We start from the raw sequence: 19,124 nt of genomic DNA, 5'->3' as shown, positions 1-19,124 counted from the left end.
CCCTGCCAAAAAAAAAAAAAAAGAGAGAGAGCAGTTCTTTCTACTGAGTTTTTTTACAACTGCAAACTGACTGTCATAATATTGCTCACGTTCCCTCTTGTCCCCCTTTTTTGAGAGCTCACACCTCTGCTCTCTCCTCCCACATCCTCTTAACCACATCAAGGCATCGCCCCCCCCCCCCCCGGACTTGGTCAGAGGACTCCTTGGAGGGGGGATCAGGCAGCTGGCTTTCTGAATGTCCTGCAGAGTGACCCACAAATCTGACAATTCCACTAAACCTCCCAGTCACCCTCAGGGCGCCTTTTGTACTAACCAAAGGATCAGAATATTTCCTCCTTTTGCCTGTCACCTCCCACTGCTGTTCACTCCATAGCTGCTAAGGACAGAGGAGCTGGGAGAGGCATGTTTGAACCTTTTACTCACCCCTCCTTTGTTTGCAGAATGACCCAACTGAAATAGCTCTTAGCCGGTCAGGCTCACAAAATGAGTGGCTGTCAGTCATTGCAAAGGCTGGTGGTGGGGGCCAGGCTATTTACCTTCTTTCCTGGCATGCTCCATAACAGAAGACCAATTTGCGGAGCTCTACCTCCCCCCCCCCCCCTCCACCCTCCCCCAGCCCTACCTTCCCCATAGAACTTCAGCTTGCTTCCTCTTTTTAGTTCCATTGCTCGTCATTCTCTTTCCTTTTGAAAAAATTAGTTTTATTGATGTCCTTGATGATATAAATACAATCAGTCATTTCTGGAAGGATGCTCCCCCTAGCCCTCTTCTCCACCTTGACTATGTCTGTCAACGTATGTGATATTCACGGGCAGCTAGGTTGGCCCAGTGGATAAAGCACCAGCCCTGGATTCAGGAAGACCTGAATTCAAATCTGGCCTCAGACACTTGACACTTACTAGCTGTGTGACCCCGGGCAAGTCACTCATTGCTCCGCAAAACAAACAAACAAAGGAACATACATGAGACATTCTTCTCTAGTAGGCTCACACCTCTCTTTTGAGAAGAAGGAGATAGGGTCCATTCTCTGTTCTCTGGCACTGTTACTGGTTTTTTAGTTTTGCAGAATTTCACTATCTTTTGGTGATCTTTTCCAGTTACATTATTATATTGCATGGTGTGGTCCTAGGGTTAGTTTATACTGGCTAGCAAAAGCCAATTGTTAAATTTTCAGTGTGAGCATCTACACCTCAGAAATCAGCAAATGCTATAAGTTAAGTCTTAAGGGTTTTTTGTTTTTGTTTTTGTTTTTCTGTTTGTTTCTATGGATTGTCTAGACTTAAGAAAATCATGGAGAAAATCTTATTAATGTGGATTCAACTTAAAAGTGTGTCCAGCTTACTTTTTTTCCCCCTGGAGAACCAGATGTCAAACATTTACCAGCCCATGCCCCTGGTCATACTCATTGTGTATACTATTTTTGTGGCATTGCTGATTTTTCTCTTCATTATGTTCATACAAATCCCTGTTATTCATCATTTCTTACAGCACAATGCTAAGGGTAGCTGGGTGGTGCAGTGGATAAAACAGGGAGGTTGGGAGGACCTGAGTTCAAACACTTACTAGCTGGTGACCCTGGGCAAGTCACTTAACCCCAATTGCCTTTAAACATCCAGGGCCATCTCCAGTCATCCTGATGTAAATCTTGCCCCTAGACACAGATGGCTCTGGAGAAGAGAGTGAGGCTGGGGTCTTTGCACAGCCCTCCCTCACCTAAATCCAATTCAATGCAAGTCATGACACGTGTCACAGTCCTCTTTGAGAACGAAGGGCAGACAACAGCAGCACGATGCTATTCCTGTATTCATCTGTCACAGCCTCTTCAGCTGTTCCCTAGCTAATGAACATCTGTTTTGTTTCTATTTCTTTGCTACCACACAAAGTGCTGCTGTGAACATTTTGGTGCATACGGAACCTTTCTTCCTGTTTTTCCCCTCCTCGGGGTATCTGTGTCCAGCAGTGGGATTTCTGAACTAAGGGAGAAGTCATTTTCACTGTGTTATGTATTTGCTAGAAGCAAGTTTCCTTGACTCTCTGCCTATATGTTAACAACCCATTTACCTGAAACCTCTGACCCCAGTGATAGAGCTGCCGCCCAGTAACATAGTGTATATTCAACAAAGGGGCCCTTTCTTTGGGCTAATGTGGTTTGACCATTGGGGCATGTAGCTTGAAGGCGTGTCTCTGCTACCAATCTATGCCACTGTTCAATCCACACAGGGATTATTCCCGTGTCAGCGTGTGCTCAAAGGTCTTTGTCAGAACAGCCATGAAGGTGTGATAGATTTCACGAGCTCTTTTGTTCTCATTCCCCATCACTGATCTCTCCCTTGCTGGAAACACCTGGAGCACTGACTCACTTCCTCATTGGCAGCTCAGGTGTATTTGTCATTTCCTCATTGGAAAAATGAGGTTTCCTAGAATCACAGGGTTGCCTGGCTGGAAGGGACATCAGAGGTCATTTAATCCAACTGTCACTTAAATCCCCTCTGCCCCAGATGAAAGGCTATCCAACTTCTGCTGGTCCCACCAACCAAAGTAGCCTTTTTGAATAGGAACATTTCTTATTTGCGGGACGATTGTCTTCTTCTGAGCCAAAATCTGTCTCCAGATAACTTCCCCTCCTTGGGTCCGGCTCTTCCTTCCCAGTCCTAATTGAACAAGTCTAATCCCTCTTCCACATGACGACATTTCAGTTATTGTCCCTTAATCCAAGTAATTCTTAAATGAACTGGCTTTGAGTCCCCTCACTCACCACTGTAGCCACTCTCCTTGGAATGTCCTGCAGCCTGTCAATCTCCCTTCTACGATATGGTACCAGGACAGGATACAGTACTCCACATGGGTCTGACCACAGTACAGAGTGGTACAAGTGGGGGTCTCATCTTCCAGCTTCTAGGCTCTGTGCTTCAGAACAGTTTCTCCCTTTCTGGCAGCTAGCTCACATTGTTGATTCATATTGAACTTACATACCACTGAAATCCCTAGATCTTTTTCACATGAACCATCTTTGAGTCATCCCTCTCAGATGGATTTTAGGCCTCTGAATTTTGGAAACCAAGTACATGACCTTATGGGTTGTTTTTTTTTTCATTTTAAATATTCTATTACTAGCTTCAGCCCATTGTTCCAACCTCTTAAAATCTTTTTGGCATTCATTTCCAAATTTGATAAGTATGCCATTTATCTTTATCTCTCGAACATGACAGGCTCTTGGATTATGATCTCTCAAGTGTTTCTTACAAGCTGTTGTGGTTCCATAATAGTCTGGCCTCAGTCATTCATCCAATTCTAAATCCACGTAATTAATCTCGTTTATATCTCTAGCGCCTCCTTATCTAGCCTAATTTAGTTGGGTTAGAACCTTTCTGGTTCTAACGTTCTGTGATATAATGAGGGTTTGGGGCATGTGTCTGGTGTCCCACCAGGGCACCCACCTTTTCCCAGGGAGTAGGACATACGTGGCAGCCAGGAATACAACGAAAGGTAAAAGAAAAAAAAACCACAAAGTTAATTAAAGAAAAAAAACCCTGATTTTGCCTAGTGTCCAGCCCAACTACCCATGGTATGTCATTTGGGTTGCCACCAATCCACAAAAATTCCATCTGTGGAAAAGAATACTCTGTGGCTCTCGGACCCTCCCTTAGTAGACTATGCTAGCCCAGGGCAGAGGCCTCCTCCCTACTGCTGACTCTAACATAACTTTCCAGCCAGATGGTGTGCTCATCTCTGTTCTACACTCAGTTCCTGCTGAACTGGACTCCCCTTCCTCCTCACCCCACCCCAGGTATCTCCTCTTTTTTTTTTTTTTTTTTTTTTTTTTTTTAGTGAGGCAATTGGGGTTAAGTGACTTGCCCAGGGTCACACAGCTAGTAAGTGTTAAGTGTCTGAGGCCGGATTTGAACTCAGGTACTCCTGACTTCAGGGCTGGTGCTCTATCCACTGCACCACCTAGCTGCCCCTTTTTTAAATTCATTTTTTAATTTTACATCGTTTCTTTAACTTGTCCTGATTTTATGTGATTTTGTTTTTGGTTTTTTGGTTTTTGTTTTTATTGTGTTTTGGGGTGGGACAATGAGGGTTAAGTGACTTGCCCAGGGTCACACAGCTAGTAAGTGTCAAGTGTCTGAGGCTGGATTTGAACTCAGGTACTCCTGATTCCAGGGCCGGTGCTCTATTCACTGCTCCACCTAGCTGCCCCGCCTGATCTCATCTTGCTGATAAGGAAACCCAAAGCTTAGAGAAAGAAAATGATTGTGTTCAAAATTAGGCTGACCCTTTACAGGGTATCTGGAACTGGAACACATTGCCAAGGGTGAGAGCAGAAGATGCCAAAGTCTCAGGCTGGGAATTGCTGTCTCCAGCCTGCTGTTAACCTTGTCTCCAATACTTCTATAAGGGAATCACATTTGTATCAGTGTTGGGTATTTAGAAACTGGGCAAGTTTGATCATTATCAATGATCAAATCATTGATCATTAGAATGTAAGTTCCTTGAGGTAGAGACCAGGTTTTTACATTTTAATTTATTTGTTATCCATCCATCCATCCATCCATTAATTCATTTTAGCTTTCTTTGTATCTCTGGCACAGAGTAAGCATTTAATAAATGCTTGTTGACTGACTGACTGACTGATCTCCAGGCAGCGCAGCTAATTTAAGGACCATTTTAAAAAAAACTTTATTTCTGTGAAAATGCCACTTTTCATTAATGTGATAACCTGACTTCAAGTGAAAATCTCAATTGGGACCCTCGCCCATGTACTTTCCCCAGCCACACAGGGTGGTGGCATCTTTACAGAGGGCCAGGATTGTCTCTTTCACCTGGCCCTGCCCCACAGGCCCTTGCCATCCAGGCCTATAAATCCTTGACTGAGTCCATCCTGTTTCCCCAACATCTCCAACCCGCCCCCCCTCCACCTGCTGTCAGCACCTTTTGCCTGAAAATCCCTATCTCTTTTCCTATTGGCCAACTGCCATTATTTAAAAAATTTTTTTTTCCAGAGTGACCTTGATCCTTGACCCACTGTAGACAGACAAATGGGCTTTTATTATGTGAGCCTTTGAATCCTCTGGAGAAAAATGTGCATGTCCATCTTGGACTCTTCTTAATTCAGCTTTGTATGGCTCCCACCCTGGAAACTACCATAGCCCACGTCCCCACCCCTTATAGAGAGAGGAAACCATCCTGGAGAAGCTGAGAACCATCCCACACGTTTGTGACAGACCCCGGGACTGGTCCACTTTTGCTTTTTAGGTTGAGGATGAAAATAAACTCAGGGAGAGCTTAGGGAATTGTGGGATTATTCAAGACAAACCTCTGAAAGCTTGAGACACGGCCCTGACTTTTGGAATTGAATGAATGAAAGGACATTTAATAAGGTCTTCCATCAGCTAAACCACTAAGTCAAATCAATTAAGCACTAATAGACTGGGTGCTGGACTGGTAAAGAAGGCAAGGAATGAAAGGCAAGTGAGATTTCAGTGGACCTTTAATTTAACCCTCTGTAGCATTCCTCATTGGTCTTGGAAATTGGCCTGATGTGTGTGTGTGTGGGGAATCTCCTCCAACAGAAAGCAGCTAATATAGTAGGTTGTTTCTGTTGTAAATTACCAGGAGCCTGGAGAAAAGCAAGGTCCTGCCAGGTGACTCATGATAAACTCTAAGCAGGTGTAGAATTTCCCAGCAGGCATGATGGTAGTCAAGCAAAGCCCCAGCAGTGGGAAGGTACATCTATGGAGGCCTCGGCCATCATTTTAGACCAGGCTTACTTGAGGGGGTTAAATTCATTGCCAGCTAGCCACGGGCTAGTTAATATTTTGCTATAAAACAGGTGACTGTGGCTCCAAGGGGGAAATTGAACACGACTTTTCCTGGCTTTTGTCATTTAATGCCTGTATATTTGGGGGCAGGTCATTTCATCTGTAAAATGAATGGACCGAGTGAGATGACCTTGTTGTGATTCCTGAGTTTACAAAGCTCTTTAAATGCATCATCTCATTTATCAAGGCAGGTCAGGCAGCATTTAGTTAGTGCCTACTATGTAACAGGCATGACACTTAACACTGGGGGATAGGAAGAAATGGCCAAAAAAAAAAAATAGCCCAGGTTCTCAGGGAGTCCCTAGTCTAATGGGAAAGACAATTTGCAAGCCATAGACAGAATAAATGAGAGTCTCGGAGGGAAGGCACTAGCTTCTTGCAGCTGGGGGATCTTATCTAGGAATTGAAAGAAGCCAGTGAAGCCAGGAGGGAGATGTGGAAGAAGAGAATTCTAGGCATGGGGGACATGCCCAGAGCAGGGAGATGGAGAATCTTGAATGAGGTCCAACAATTCCACGGTCACTGGGTCACAAAGAATGCGTAGGGGAGTCGGGTGTAAGAAGACCAGAAAGGCAGGAAGACGCTTTCCCCAACAACCCTATTGGGTAGGTGCTACAAATGTCCATTTTAAAGGTGAGGAAATAGAGGGCAGTAGAGTTCAGGTGACTTGTCCAAGGTCTCACACTCAATAAGGACCTCATCTGAGGAGGCAGGATTCAAACTCAGATTTTCCTGACTCTTGAGTCTGGTGCTGCCTATGCTCCAAAATACAACATACAGTTCTTGGAGTAAAAGCCAAATCCACAGTGGAAACTGAGCAAACAAAATCTGTGCCAACGTCTGCCTGGTGGGACATTGTATCCCAGCTTCTCCCTCAAGTTTCTTGCCCCAAAGGTGCTGACAGGCAAGGGGGCTGGTTGGCCGACCTAATCAGGCTCGAGGAGACCAGGAGTTGGGTATAAGATCATCTGTTTCTCTTGGTGTTTGCCCAGATGCTAGAGTTGAAATCATTACCATTGCCAACATGATGATTTATTACAAACAGAGAAAACCCCAAGGCGGAAAGCACAGGGCTGTTTGACCCAGCATTTTTGTGCTGTCCTGGAGAGGACAGGGGTCCCATGGTTGGGTGATTATATAATGAATGATCACCATGTTTCCAGGCTGTTAAACAAGAAAAGGGTAAACACACAATGGGGATTGGAAGCGTAGAGGCCACATGCAGGGAAAAGAAGGAGCTGGCCTCCATGCTTTCCATGACCCGCAGCCTCCTGCATCAGGGATTTGGTCATAGTATGATTCCAGTTTTGATGCATGGAATGGCCACATTGGCCCATGGATGGGGAAACAGACCTGGGATATTACTGGACTGGATACATGCCTGAATTTGGCAGGAGCTAGCCTTCCATGGGGAAGTAGTAGAGTCAGGCATAGCCCCAGTTAATGTTTCCCTTTCATAATACTGAGCCTACAAAAGGTCTATAAATTCCTCAGCTCCCTCCATGAAAACCCATCCAGGGAATTGCCTGAGGCTCATAGAGGTAACCTCTTTGGTAGACATTGTCAAACAATAGGAGCCTAGATTTAGAGCTGAAAGAGACCTTCAGATACTCTCTAATCTATCCCCCTCATTTTTTTTTTTTGCGGGACAATTGGGGTTAAGTGACTTGCCCAGAGTCACACAGCTAGTAAGTGTTAAGTGTCTGAGGCCGGATTTGAACTCAGGTCATCCTGAATCCAGGACCAGTGCTCTATCCACTGTGCCACCTAGCTGCCCCTATCCCCCTCATTTTTACAGATGAGAAAACTGAGGATCCCCAGGGAGGTTAAATGAGTTACCCAAAGTCACACAGTATGTGTGAGAGGCTAGGTCTTCCAACTCCTAATCCAGTCTTCTTTCCACTATACCAGGCAAAATTTGAACCCAGGTCTCCAGAGTTAACCCTAAGCTGTGCTACATCTAAATACCCTCCTTGAAAACCATTCTGATAGGTGACTTCTTCCCTTATTCTGATGACACCTTCCTTCCCACAACTCATCTGTTCCCTTTGTCCTACCTCCTCCCCTCTCTGACATTCTTTTGGAACAATCAGTTCCCTATTTGTTCAGTTAACCAATGAAGCATATTAGGCATGGTATTCCTGCAGAGAAGCATGTGAGTCAATACCTAAGGTGAATGGAACCACATCTTCGTAAATCTTTTTTTTTTCTCCTCAGAAACAAGTACCAACGTGGTGCTCAATTTTTATTTTTGTGGAAATTGTGTTCCATAGCATATCCTAGCAGTACACTCATCCTAAGCAAATAATTCCCTTGAGAAAAAAAAATGTTTTTTTAATTCATTTGCATCGTCCCTTCTTTTTAAAAGAACAATCAAATAAATGCCTCTTTGTAAAGTGATAGGAAGTACTTTCTAGGTAACTATTGATAGGGACAATGTTGAAGTTTTGCCTTCAGATTCTAAGTCCTTCCAACCTCTCAGATTCTGACCCAGAGCACTGAAGAGAGGCTGAGAAACCACAGAAGAGGGATTTTAAGCCAACTCCCTTGTTTCCCCTCAATGTAACTTGGCACTGCTTGCAGCTATATCTTCAAGCCCCTTTCATTCAGACTGTAGGGTCTAGAAGTCTGCTATTTTGTTGCTACTGAAAATACAATGAGTGTTTAGCATTTGAATCCATTCCAAACCTGGCCTTTTTTTTTTTTTTTGGTAGGGCAATGAGGGTTAAATGACTTGCCCAGGGTCACACAGCTAGTAAGTGTCAAGTGTCTGAGGCCAAATTTGAACTCAGGTCCTCCTGAATCCAGGGCTGGTGTTTTATCCACTGTGTCACCTAACTACCCCGAAAATACAATGAGTGTTATAAAAGTCAAACAATCGGGGCAGCTAGGTAGTGCAGTGGATAGAGCACCGGCCCTGGAGTCAGGAGTACCTGAGTTCAAATCCGGCCTCAACTTAACACTTACTAGCTGTGTGACCCTGGGCAAGTCACTTAACCCCCAGTTGCCTCACTTAAAAAAAAAAAGTCAAATAATCATTAAGTCTTGGGTTTGAGACAAAGGCATTTGCAACAATGTAAGCCAAAGCTGTTACCTGTTTCTAGAAAGAAAGTCTTCCTGGTTGCTGATTAGAGCCGCCCAGCAGTTGTTCTCAGAAGCCTGGTCAGCCACATTTAGGGGAGTCCTGGGCCCTCCCTGCCAGTAATTTAATGGTTTTTTCAGATTCTTTAGAAATACTTTGACAATTCTGAATTAAGTATGTTTTTCTTGTCTGTTCCAGGTGGAGAACCACACGGAAGAAAACGATATGAATAAGCGAAGACGGAAAGGCATAGACAATTTGGAAGAGGTTAGTATTTTCAGGGCAGCTAGGTGACACAGTGGATAAAGCGCTGGCCCTGGATTCAGGAGGGCCTGAGTTCAAATCCAGCATCAGACACTTGATACTAGCTGTGTGACTCTGGGCAAGTCACTTAACCCTAATTGCCCCACAAAAAGAAAAGAAAAAGGAAAGGGGAGGTTAGTATTTTCTGTGGAACACACCAAAACTGGTGTGCCTGGGTGAAAGACCTAAAGGAATCTTCTTTTTCCCCAACAGTGATCCAGCTGCTAAGATGCAGTGGGATACTGACCCATCATTTATCCACCTGTCTTTTCCCTCCATGGCCCTTTAGTGCAGCGATCCAGGAGATATTTCTAGGATGAATTAACAGTGATAGACTGATACATCCAGAGGTGGAAGGAAATTCAGGGGCCAGTATTCCAATCCATCCATTTTACAAATGAAACTGAGACCCAGATAGGATCCTAGAGTAGAGATTTATAGTGAAAGGGACCTCAAAAGCTGTCTAGTTCTACCCTCTTATTTTACAAACAAGGAAACTGAGGCCCAGGGAGGTGTAGCAACTTGGCCAAAGTCATAATAATATTATGAGAAGTTTGATGTCCCTTGGACTAGTTTACTTCAGTTGGGCGGCATTCTTGGACATCGAACTGAACTGAATTCAAGCTTGGGTTAGAAAGTGACCTTCTGACCTTTCTTAGTTTAAAGTATCAGAGTTACTTTACTTCCAAATTTTCTTCCTCTTAGGGTTAAAAAAAAATAAGTCACCTATTCCACTGTAATCCCCCTTTATTACTTTGGAGATGCCCTTTCCCAGGATGCTGCTTCCTCCTCTCCAAGGAAAATGATGAGAAAACCATTACTCAGAATTCAGTGTATCAATGAGGCCACTGCTGGTCCCCCTGAAATTGGGCCCAAGTGGAGCGATTCCCATTCGTTAGCCCTAGATGAAACGAGCTGTCCTTGGTGACCTCTTGCTACCATGAGTGATGGAGCAGACCTCAAATTCAGACTCTGCTGACTCAGCTCCCTTCCTCTATCAGGTGCGTTAGGAAGCTTCGGTGGTCCCTGGGGTCTAGTATGTGATAACACCTCCCTTCCTCCTGCTTTCACCCTTACAGTCTTCAAGATTTTCCAGCCGCAGCGTTGGTTCATCTCGAGACTATGGCATCAGGAAGGAAGGCGTGAATCAAAATAAAGTTAAGTCCATGGCCAACCAGCTGCTGGCCAAATTTGAAGAGAACACTCGGAATCCTTCTCTTGTGAGACAGGTGAGTCACATGGCTGAGGACTGCGTCTCCCGGGTGACCCTAACCCTGTGGGAGGTGGCAGAGGTGCTTAACACAATGACAGACTCCAACTGTACTTGGGGTCCCTTTCTTAAGTGGTGTAACTGATGTGGTGTGAATACCTCTGGTGTCCTTGTGTATACTGGAGCAGCAGAGGCAAGGGGTACAGTAGGATGTCACTTATGAGGGATCTATCTCAATCCCCAAACCCAATACTATCTTCTTTGAAGCTTTTAAAAACCTTATTGTTCGGGGCAGCTAGGTGGCACAGTGGATAAAGCACTGGCCCTGGATTCAGGAGGAACTGAGTTCAAATCCAGCCTCAGACACTTGACACCTACTAGCTGTGTGACCCTGGGCAAGTCACTTAAACCCTATTTCCCCACCCCCCAAAAAAGGAAAAAATACCCAAAAAAACCTTATTGCTCTACCAGAGTGTAGACCCACCTCTGAAGCATTTCCTAGCACTCCTCCCTGCTTCCCTCCCCCAACACACTCCCTATATTATCAGAGCAGGGAAGGCAACAGCCCCATGTCCTTGCCCCAGTTCATGCTAAAGTTTGATTTATTAAAATTTTCCAAACCAGAGAGGCAGCATTGTGGCCAGAGAACCGGCCTCAGAACCAGGGAGACCTAATTTTGCTGCTGACGTCTCTTGCCTGTATGACCCTGGGCAAGGGACTTTGTCTTGCAGGCAGCAACCTAAAATCAAAGGTTGCTAAGCCAGGGCCAGTGCACCTTAGGGGAGAGGGAGTCTTCTCAATGAGAAATCCCTATGCCAGTGATATCACAGAATGGTCTTTTAAAAAAAAATGAAGCCCACAACCTAATTTATTTTAGGCCCAACTTTTGTTCTTTTTGGCCTTGGTCCCATGGGTTTTACATGCCTCTGATTGGTACATTTCAGAAAGACCCATGTTGAGAAAGACCTGAGTTGAAATCCCACTTTACTGTGTGACCCTGGATAAGTCACTTAACTACTGTTTGCCTCCATTTCCTCATCTGTAAATGAGGAATATAGGGATAATAATGGCACCTACCTTCCAGGGTTGTTGTGAAGATCAAATGAGATAGTAATTGTAAATCACTTAGTACAGTGCCTGGCCCATAGTAAGTGCTATATAAAAGTAGCATTAATATTATTATTACTATTAGTATAAGCATTACCATTAGTATTAGTATTAACAGTATGGCTGTTCTCCTGGTTACCACACATTCCCAGACAATGAAATTAATGGCTTTTGGATGCCCGAGACGATAGCAGAGGCTGCCTGTCTTAGGCTACAAAGGTCTAGGTCAGGATGTTCAGGAGAATGAAAGGGCTGAGCTGGAAGTTAAACAGACCCCTGCTAAGGGCACCAGCCTGTCTCATTCCAAAGGGCTCCGTCTTCTGACTTGGATGGGAACCTTTGATTTTGGTGGGTGGGGGTGATCCCACATGGAAGGGCTGCCCTTGGCTCTCAGTGGGCAACATGGAAACCCCATTTCTGCTACTTCTGAGAGGCCCCTGCCTCCTCTCCTCCACCCGGCCCCTCATGGGATCTGGCAGAATTCCTTCCCTTCCCTGCCCGCACTGGAATTCCCATGACGTGGGAGAGGGCACCCAGGGCCTGATAGATACCTCGGCTCTCTGTGTTTCTGGGGGGAAGGCCACGGTGCTCATGTTTTCTGGACAGGCTGAAGCTCCTTGGTTGCCATCCGGTTTTAGGCCAACAGTTCTGCCCTGAGTCTGGCGCCTCCTCTTCTCTGTTTACTGCCTGCCAGTGTCTTTCAGTCTGACTTACCTTTTGTTTTCATGTTTCCTACGGTCGCTTTTCTCAACTCAACTTTCTTCTCCAAGGCGCAAGCTCTTTCCGACCTAGGTAAGCCAGTCCTACACTCTCCTGCTGGCCCTCCTGTTACCCCTCACTTTGCTAAGGCAGAGGACCCCACACCCAGCCCATCACCTCTAAGGCAGGTAGGCTTTCATCTTCATTCTCACTTTCAACCTGGCAGGGCTGATATTTCATTGTAGAAGGCAGGGAATCATGGGGCCTCCAGGGTAATACCCACCCCAGCCCCCACACCCTCAGACCATTACTAATAGCCCTGTCACAAGGGCATACTTTGGGGGTAAACTTTAATGTGCAGCAAACATGTTTATCCATTAGCTTGACACTTATTCAGTTATCATGTATTTATTGAACACCTACTGTAAGAAAAACAACAACACTGAATCTGATCGTTTTGCTCAGTTACATTGTGGCAGATATTTTTTCAAAGTGTAAAGATTTGCTGCTCTGGATATGCATCCCAGAAGAGGGAAACATTTGTGAGCCCGTAGGGTTGGTTCAGTGGTTCATCTCCTATTCCTCTGAAGAGGAACCAGGCAGGATAGAAAGGGGATGTGGCATGGTTGTTAGCAGTGATCTCCCTATGGCGTGGGGCAGTGAAATGCCGCACATCTCTGCTAACTTTGGGTTGAGTGATGGGGGACACCCAGCCAAAGAGGCAACGTGTCTTCTTGGATTCTGGGAAAGGCTTGACAAGCTTGGCTTGGAAGGCATCCGCCTTTCTACTTGCCTCTAATGACAGGATTGGGAATTGTGCATGTGCACGTGTGTGTGTGTGTGTGTGTGTGTGTGTGTGTGTGTGTGTGTGTGTGTAAAATCCTGTTTCTCCTGGTGGGGATCAGTTAGTTGATTTTAGCAATATGTCTTAGACTTTCCTTGAAGGGAGAGTATGATTTAATAATGATTTTTCCTCTAAGACCCTTTTTATGGAAAGGGGGTACAATGAATAGAGCACCAGGCCTGGGCCGAGTTCAAATCTAACCCCAGACATTTACTAGCTGTGTGATCCTGGGCAAGTCTCTTAACTGTGTCTGCCTGTTTCCTCACGTGTAAAATGAACTGGAGAAAAAAATGGCAAAACACTCCAGTATCTCTGCCAAGAAAACCTGAAACGGGGTCATGAAGAGTTGGACGTGGCTGAAATGACTGAACAGTCACAACAACGAAGTCCTTTTGAACCTAGTATTTTTTTTTAAGTGAAGCAATTGGGGTTAAGTGACTTGCCTGGGGTCACACAGCTAGTGTTAAGTGTCTGAGGCTGGATTTGAACTCAGGTCCTCCTGACTCCAGGGCCGGTACTCTATCCACTGCGCCACCTAGCTGCCCCTGAACCTAGTATTAACCTAAACCCCCCAGGGCAGTTCAGAAAAGTAGTTCACGTCGGTGGGAGATTTGATCCTGCGCTCTTTAACTGCAGGGTCAGCGGTCTTTCATCTGTCCCTGGGCCCCATGTTCCTGTGACCTAGGCCTTCCAGCATTTGACCTTGAGCAGATTGTCCTGGTTTGGGTTCTTGGTTTTGTTCAGGAGCTCAGGAGAAGAGCTTCCTTGTGATTGTTGGAAGAAAAGAGAAGGCCACCATTTCCCGTGGCACGGTGCTTTGGCCACTTCTGCCTCAGGTGCAGGAAGTTAGCAGCACCCTCTTCCTCATGCCCTCTTTGTGTGTGCATATGTGTGTGTGTGTGTGTGTGCGCGCGCGCGCACGCACACGTGCGTGTATACATGTGTTCACACACAGGAATGTAAGGGAACACTGGGCAGGAGGGGAAGGCCCTTGCCCAGTTTCCCTGTTTCCTAGTTTCAGACCCTAGCTATGACTGAGCGGGTGCTCAGGGAGTCAAAGGCAGCTTCTTCAGCTAGCGACGGCCTGACCAGGCCTTTGAGAGCTCGAGCCAAGTCGGATCTGCAGCCTCTCCACTCAGGAAGCTTGGCCCCTCTGCCATCAGCCTCTCCCGGAGCGTTTGCTCTCATTGGGACGCTGAGGCGCCTGCAGCACGTGGAGGAGAAGATTCACCAGGTGAAAAATTCACACCCTCCCCTTACACACACACACAGTCTGCCTTCTCTGATCTGGTGTTACCTGCCCACCAGCCCATAGAGCCTCTCGCTATAGGCGGCCATCTCCTTCTGCAGGAGTTAGGAGTTTGTTCCCCTAATCCTCATGCTTTGATATTTTTATAAGCAAGTCTGTGAAAATATTCAGATACTACTGTTTCCCCAGACTTTCTCCTATTCTTAACTAAAGCTTCTCTGTCTCTCTCTTTGGTCTGTCTGTCTTTCTACCCATTTGTCTCTGCCTGTTGGACTCTCGGCCCATCTCTCTCTAAATCTGAATCTGTCTCTTGGCTCTCTTCCTGCCTCTCTCTCCCTCTATATTTCTCTCTCTCTCTCTCTCTCTCTCTCTCTCTCTCTCTCTCTCTCTCTCTCTCTCTCTCTCTTTCTCTCTTTCTTCCTCTCTCCCTGTCTGTCTGCCTGTCTGTCTCTATCTCTTTTTCTGTCATTTTGTCTATTTCTATTTGCCTGCCTGTCTATTTTTCTTTCTGTCTGTTTCTCTTTCTTTCTCTCCCTGTCTTTCCATCTGTGTCTCCCACTGTCTGTGTCTGTCTCTCTTTCTCTGTCTCTCCTGCTGTCTGTCTGTCTTTCCATCTCTCCTGCTATCTGTCTGTCTCTTTCTCTGTATCTCTCTCTCTCCCTCTGTCTCTGTCTCTCCCTCCCTCTCTCTGTTCTGCTGTCTGTGTCTGTCTCTCTGTCTCCATCTCTTTCTCTCCTTCTTTCTTTCTCCTCTCTTTGTGTCTTTCCATCTCTTCCGCTGTCTGTGCCTCTCTCTCTTTCTCTGTCTCTTTTTCACCTGCAGAAGAGGGCTCAAAACTTAGCCAACAGGGAGTTTCACAAAAAGAATATTAAAGAGAAAGCTGCTCACCTTGCCTCCATGTTTGCAAGTGAGGACTTCCCCCAGGTAACTGTTGCATGATTGGCTGGGGCCCAAGGAGCCCAAATTCCACAAGCCCAGGGCAGCGGAGGCCCTGCCAGGGGGGCTCTGGGCTCCCTCCCTCCCCCTCCCACTAGAGCATGCTAGATCAGACACAATTCATTAAACCCTTCCTGTGGGCACTGGGCATTGTTTAGCACTTGGGAGCTGGACCATTTTACATTAGAATGGAAAATGCAGCGCTGTCCAAAGGGGGAAGCTATCAGCCTTGGAAAAATCTGGAAATTTGTGGGATCACCCTTAATGAATTCAGGAGAAGGGACAGGCTATTTACAAACAAACAAGGAGGTCTCCAGGATGTAACATGGCCCGGCAGAACCTCCTTTCACAGAGTCCTTCATTTGCCTCCAGAATAGATCTATTTCTTTTTTTGCCTTGGGTGGCCCCTGGGCCCTGACTAATGGTTTCATTACATCACATCTAATTCAGCAGCTCTTCATTATACACCAGCCGTGTACATGGTACTGTCCAAGGCACTGTTGCTGCAAAGACAGCAGGGAATCGTTCCCTGCCTTCAAGCTCCTCACATCCTATCAGGGAGATGACATGTGCACATCTATGTATATTGTAAAAAAAGTCTGAAGGTGGGAAGGGTGCATGAAGTCTTCATGGAGATGATGGGACTTGCGCTGGGTTGTTGCACTAAGTTTCTGAAGCAGGTCTCAAGGGGACAGCCACAGAGATGCTCATCCCACTCTTAATCAGCCTATTGGCTGAGAAAGTAACCAATGTTTTGTTCCACCCGACCTGTTTTCTTTTGTTGTGTTTTTCGTTATGGGGGAGTGGAAGTGGTTTGACCCTAACACAGCCTTCCACTGTCCAAATGGGAGCCAGATGGGGCCAATTGGACTCTACGGGCGAAGGTCCCATCTTGTCCTGAGAAACAAACAGCTTCTTCCACTCTGCGAGGGCATAATCACGTGTCTGCTTCATTCATTGTAACATGGACGGATGTGAATTTCCTCTGCTATAATAATTTTTCCTATTTCTATCCTGTGCAGAATAAACTACTCACCAAAGGCCTTTCTCACTCCCGACCCTTCCCTTCCTCCTGTCTTCCATCTCATGACTCAACTGATGCTTCCTTTTCCTCCTCTGCTGACTCTTCTTCCTCTGACAGAAAGGTAGCCAATTGTAATTAAATTCTCTCCCCTGTTCTGAGGCATGCTGATGTATAAGTCCAACTGTTTGGGGGCCTTGCTAAGGGTGAAAAATGTGCTTAATGTAATATGTGTGTATATATATATTTTATATCTATATATAAATTACATATGGATATAATATATAAATTTGTTTCATAGTAGTCAAAGGCGTCATGGATTTATAGTCTTGTTTCTATGCATAGATGGGAACCATGCAGCTAAAACCCAATCTAGTTAGGATGAAAAGTGTAGAGAACAGTGTTGCTAGCCCTGGTTAAGTGCATGATAAATTATTAAAGAATAAAAGGATCCCTTGGGATCTCAGGCATCTCTTTCTCCATTTGCCCTCTCATTTATTTACATAATGAACATTGATACGTTGCTAACACAGGTTGTGCCAAGCCCCTGAAAAGCTTAGTTTCCACTGACCAGAACCTGCAAATTGCATTCTATACATGGAGATGGAAGGGTATCCCCATGGGATTTTGATACTCATCGTCCCTACCTGGGCTACATGGTTGCTCTGACTGTGATGATTCAGTCAAGGGTTAACTCTTAGGAATGGGGACTGGGTGAGTGGTAACAAACTGAGAGCTCCTCTAACTTGATGAATCAGAAGCAGAAAGTAGGGAATTAATTATATGTAAAGGTGGCAACTACAGCAAGCCTTTGGGACCCTTGGTGAGGTCTCTTGGAGCACATTGCTGCTGTTGCTGTCGTTGGCAGCTAGGTGATGCAGTGGATAGAATGCCAGGCTTGGCATCAGGAAGACTCATCTTTCTGAATTCAAATCTGGCCTCAGACACTTACTGGCTGTATGACCCTGAGCAAGTCACTTAACCCTGTTGGCCTCAATTCCTTATCTGTAAAATGAGCTGGAGAAAAAAAAAATAGTATCTTTGCCAAGAAAATCCCAAATGGGTGCGTGAAGAGTCTGACATGACTGTACAGTAACACCAACACTACCAATAACAGAGTGGGCCCCAGAAACAAATTTCTCCTTGTTTTGGTTGCACCATCGATATGCTGAGAGTGATGCTGGTTGCTCTCTGAGAGTCTTCCTAGACCCTGAATAGACAGGAGCATATTTAACCAATTAAGCTGCTAGCACTCTGGAGTTTTCTTCCTCTTGCTTCTGCTTTCTCAGTAGCAGCTCAGACAGATACAAACAGAACTGCTTCTCTGAGCAAGGCTCAGCTTCCAGTTTGGAAGGAAGGAAGGAAGGTCGGTCGAGGCAGGCAGGCAGGCATTCACTTAAGTACTTACTAACTGTGCATGATACAAATAGAAATGCAAGGCAGACCCTGTCTTATCTCCAGAGCCTCAGCCATCTGAATGGCCTCTGGCAGGCATGGAGTGGGGCTGGCAGTGGAGCAAGCAGACTTCTGGAGAATAGTGTCTCTAAAAAGAACACATCTTTCCCTCCAGGTATGGAATGGTCTAGAGGTGCTGCCTAACTGCAGAGTAGTGCAGATGTTAGATGTTCTCATCTCTGCACCCAGGTGGATTATGAGGGTACAGTGTCTGTGTAATTAAAGGGGACCCTTCTCCCCAAACTTTTGGGAAATATGAACTCATTAAATTAACAAAAAATTGTAACAAAGATCATTATAAAGATTGTAAACAAACAATGGACAGGGATGCCCAGTGCTCTACAAACCATATAATGTAGCCCCAGATCATATATATGTATGTAATACATAGCTGAAAAATGGTGAGATGGGTTTAATCACTGTTTAGTATTATCTGTCCTGTGTCTCCCCACCATCCTCCTGCATAATCAGTAGTAGTATCTCAATAGTATCTGTGCATGCACTCACTTTGGCAGATCACTGGGGCTGAGTTCTGGCCAGGCTCCCCCAGGAGGAAGTAGGGAAAGCACCTGCTACTCACTCGGTGGTTGGTCTGAGGCTCTAGGGCCCTCCTCGCCCAAGGATCAAACCAAGATGGGCACCTTCCGCTAGAGCAGGAGACTTTAAATTTGACTTTAAATCCCATTGGTGGAAAAATTGAAAGGATCAGCCTCCTTCACCTGCTCTACCATTTTGTGGCTCTATTCCAGTGACATTGGAATAGCCTTTAGGAACCCAGACACCACAATAGGATCTCATATGGATGTTGATATTTGTGAGACCTAGAATACATTTTCCAATACAGACTGCTTTCGGTGGCTAGCTGTGACACAGGGCATTCACTCCCCCTTGGAGCACTCATCCTCGATGCCTCTCAGTTGGACTCAGGCCCTGAAACCTGTACCTCTGCATCTGGCCCACCTGCTATCCCAAGGCCCTTTCCTGCCCAACCTCCACCATCCCTGAGCCATTTGGCCCTTTTAGGGGAAAGTATAGCAACCCAATCACCTTCCTTCTATCCTGCCCTTGACCCTGAGAGCTGCGCCTGAGTCAGGGCCTGCTCTGTCACCTCCCTCTCTGATCGAAGGGCAGGCCTTGGGTGAGGACTTTCCAGGTGCCATGGCCAGGCTTGGAGGAAAAGAGACTGCCACCTGCCTGTCTTCCTGTCCCCAGGCCCACCCCATCCACAGTTACCTGGGGCTTCATTCACTTAGCAAACCCCAAGGGCAGGGAAGGGTGGCACAGAAGCTGCTTGCCAGGTGCAGCTGATCCTCCCAGGTAATAGGCTTGGCACCACACTGCACTTAGCAAACAGCTCTGTCAGTCAGTGCCTCTACTGTGGGCCCTCTTGGCTCCA

The 19,124-nt window shown here is 45.9% G+C and overlaps 1 protein-coding gene across 10 annotated transcripts in view; it reads left to right on the top strand.

The window, feature by feature from the left end:
* MICAL2 (microtubule associated monooxygenase, calponin and LIM domain containing 2) overlaps window positions 1-19,124 on the top strand; it is a 266,678-nt gene that overhangs the window by 122,157 nt on the left and 125,397 nt on the right. For 9 of the 10 annotated variants that reach the window (XM_043972506.1, XM_043972497.1, XM_043972504.1 and 6 more), the window contains exons 15-20: window positions 9,103-9,171; window positions 10,287-10,436; window positions 12,295-12,411; window positions 14,083-14,301; window positions 15,139-15,240; window positions 16,275-16,397. In XM_043972506.1, coding sequence (XP_043828441.1) covers window positions 9,103-9,171; window positions 10,287-10,436; window positions 12,295-12,411; window positions 14,083-14,301; window positions 15,139-15,240; window positions 16,275-16,397 — 780 coding nt within the window. The remainder of the gene's footprint in view (window positions 1-9,102; window positions 9,172-10,286; window positions 10,437-12,294; window positions 12,412-14,082; window positions 14,302-15,138; window positions 15,241-16,274; window positions 16,398-19,124) is intronic. The other variant, XM_043972505.1, reaches the window with a different exon arrangement.

The sequence above is a fragment of the Dromiciops gliroides genome, chromosome 6, assembly GCF_019393635.1.
Source record: "Dromiciops gliroides isolate mDroGli1 chromosome 6, mDroGli1.pri, whole genome shotgun sequence".
Taxonomy (NCBI): Eukaryota; Metazoa; Chordata; class Mammalia; order Microbiotheria; family Microbiotheriidae; genus Dromiciops; species Dromiciops gliroides.
The sequence above is the reverse complement of the archived record's forward strand: the minus strand, read 5'-3'. Positions and strand labels throughout refer to the sequence as shown.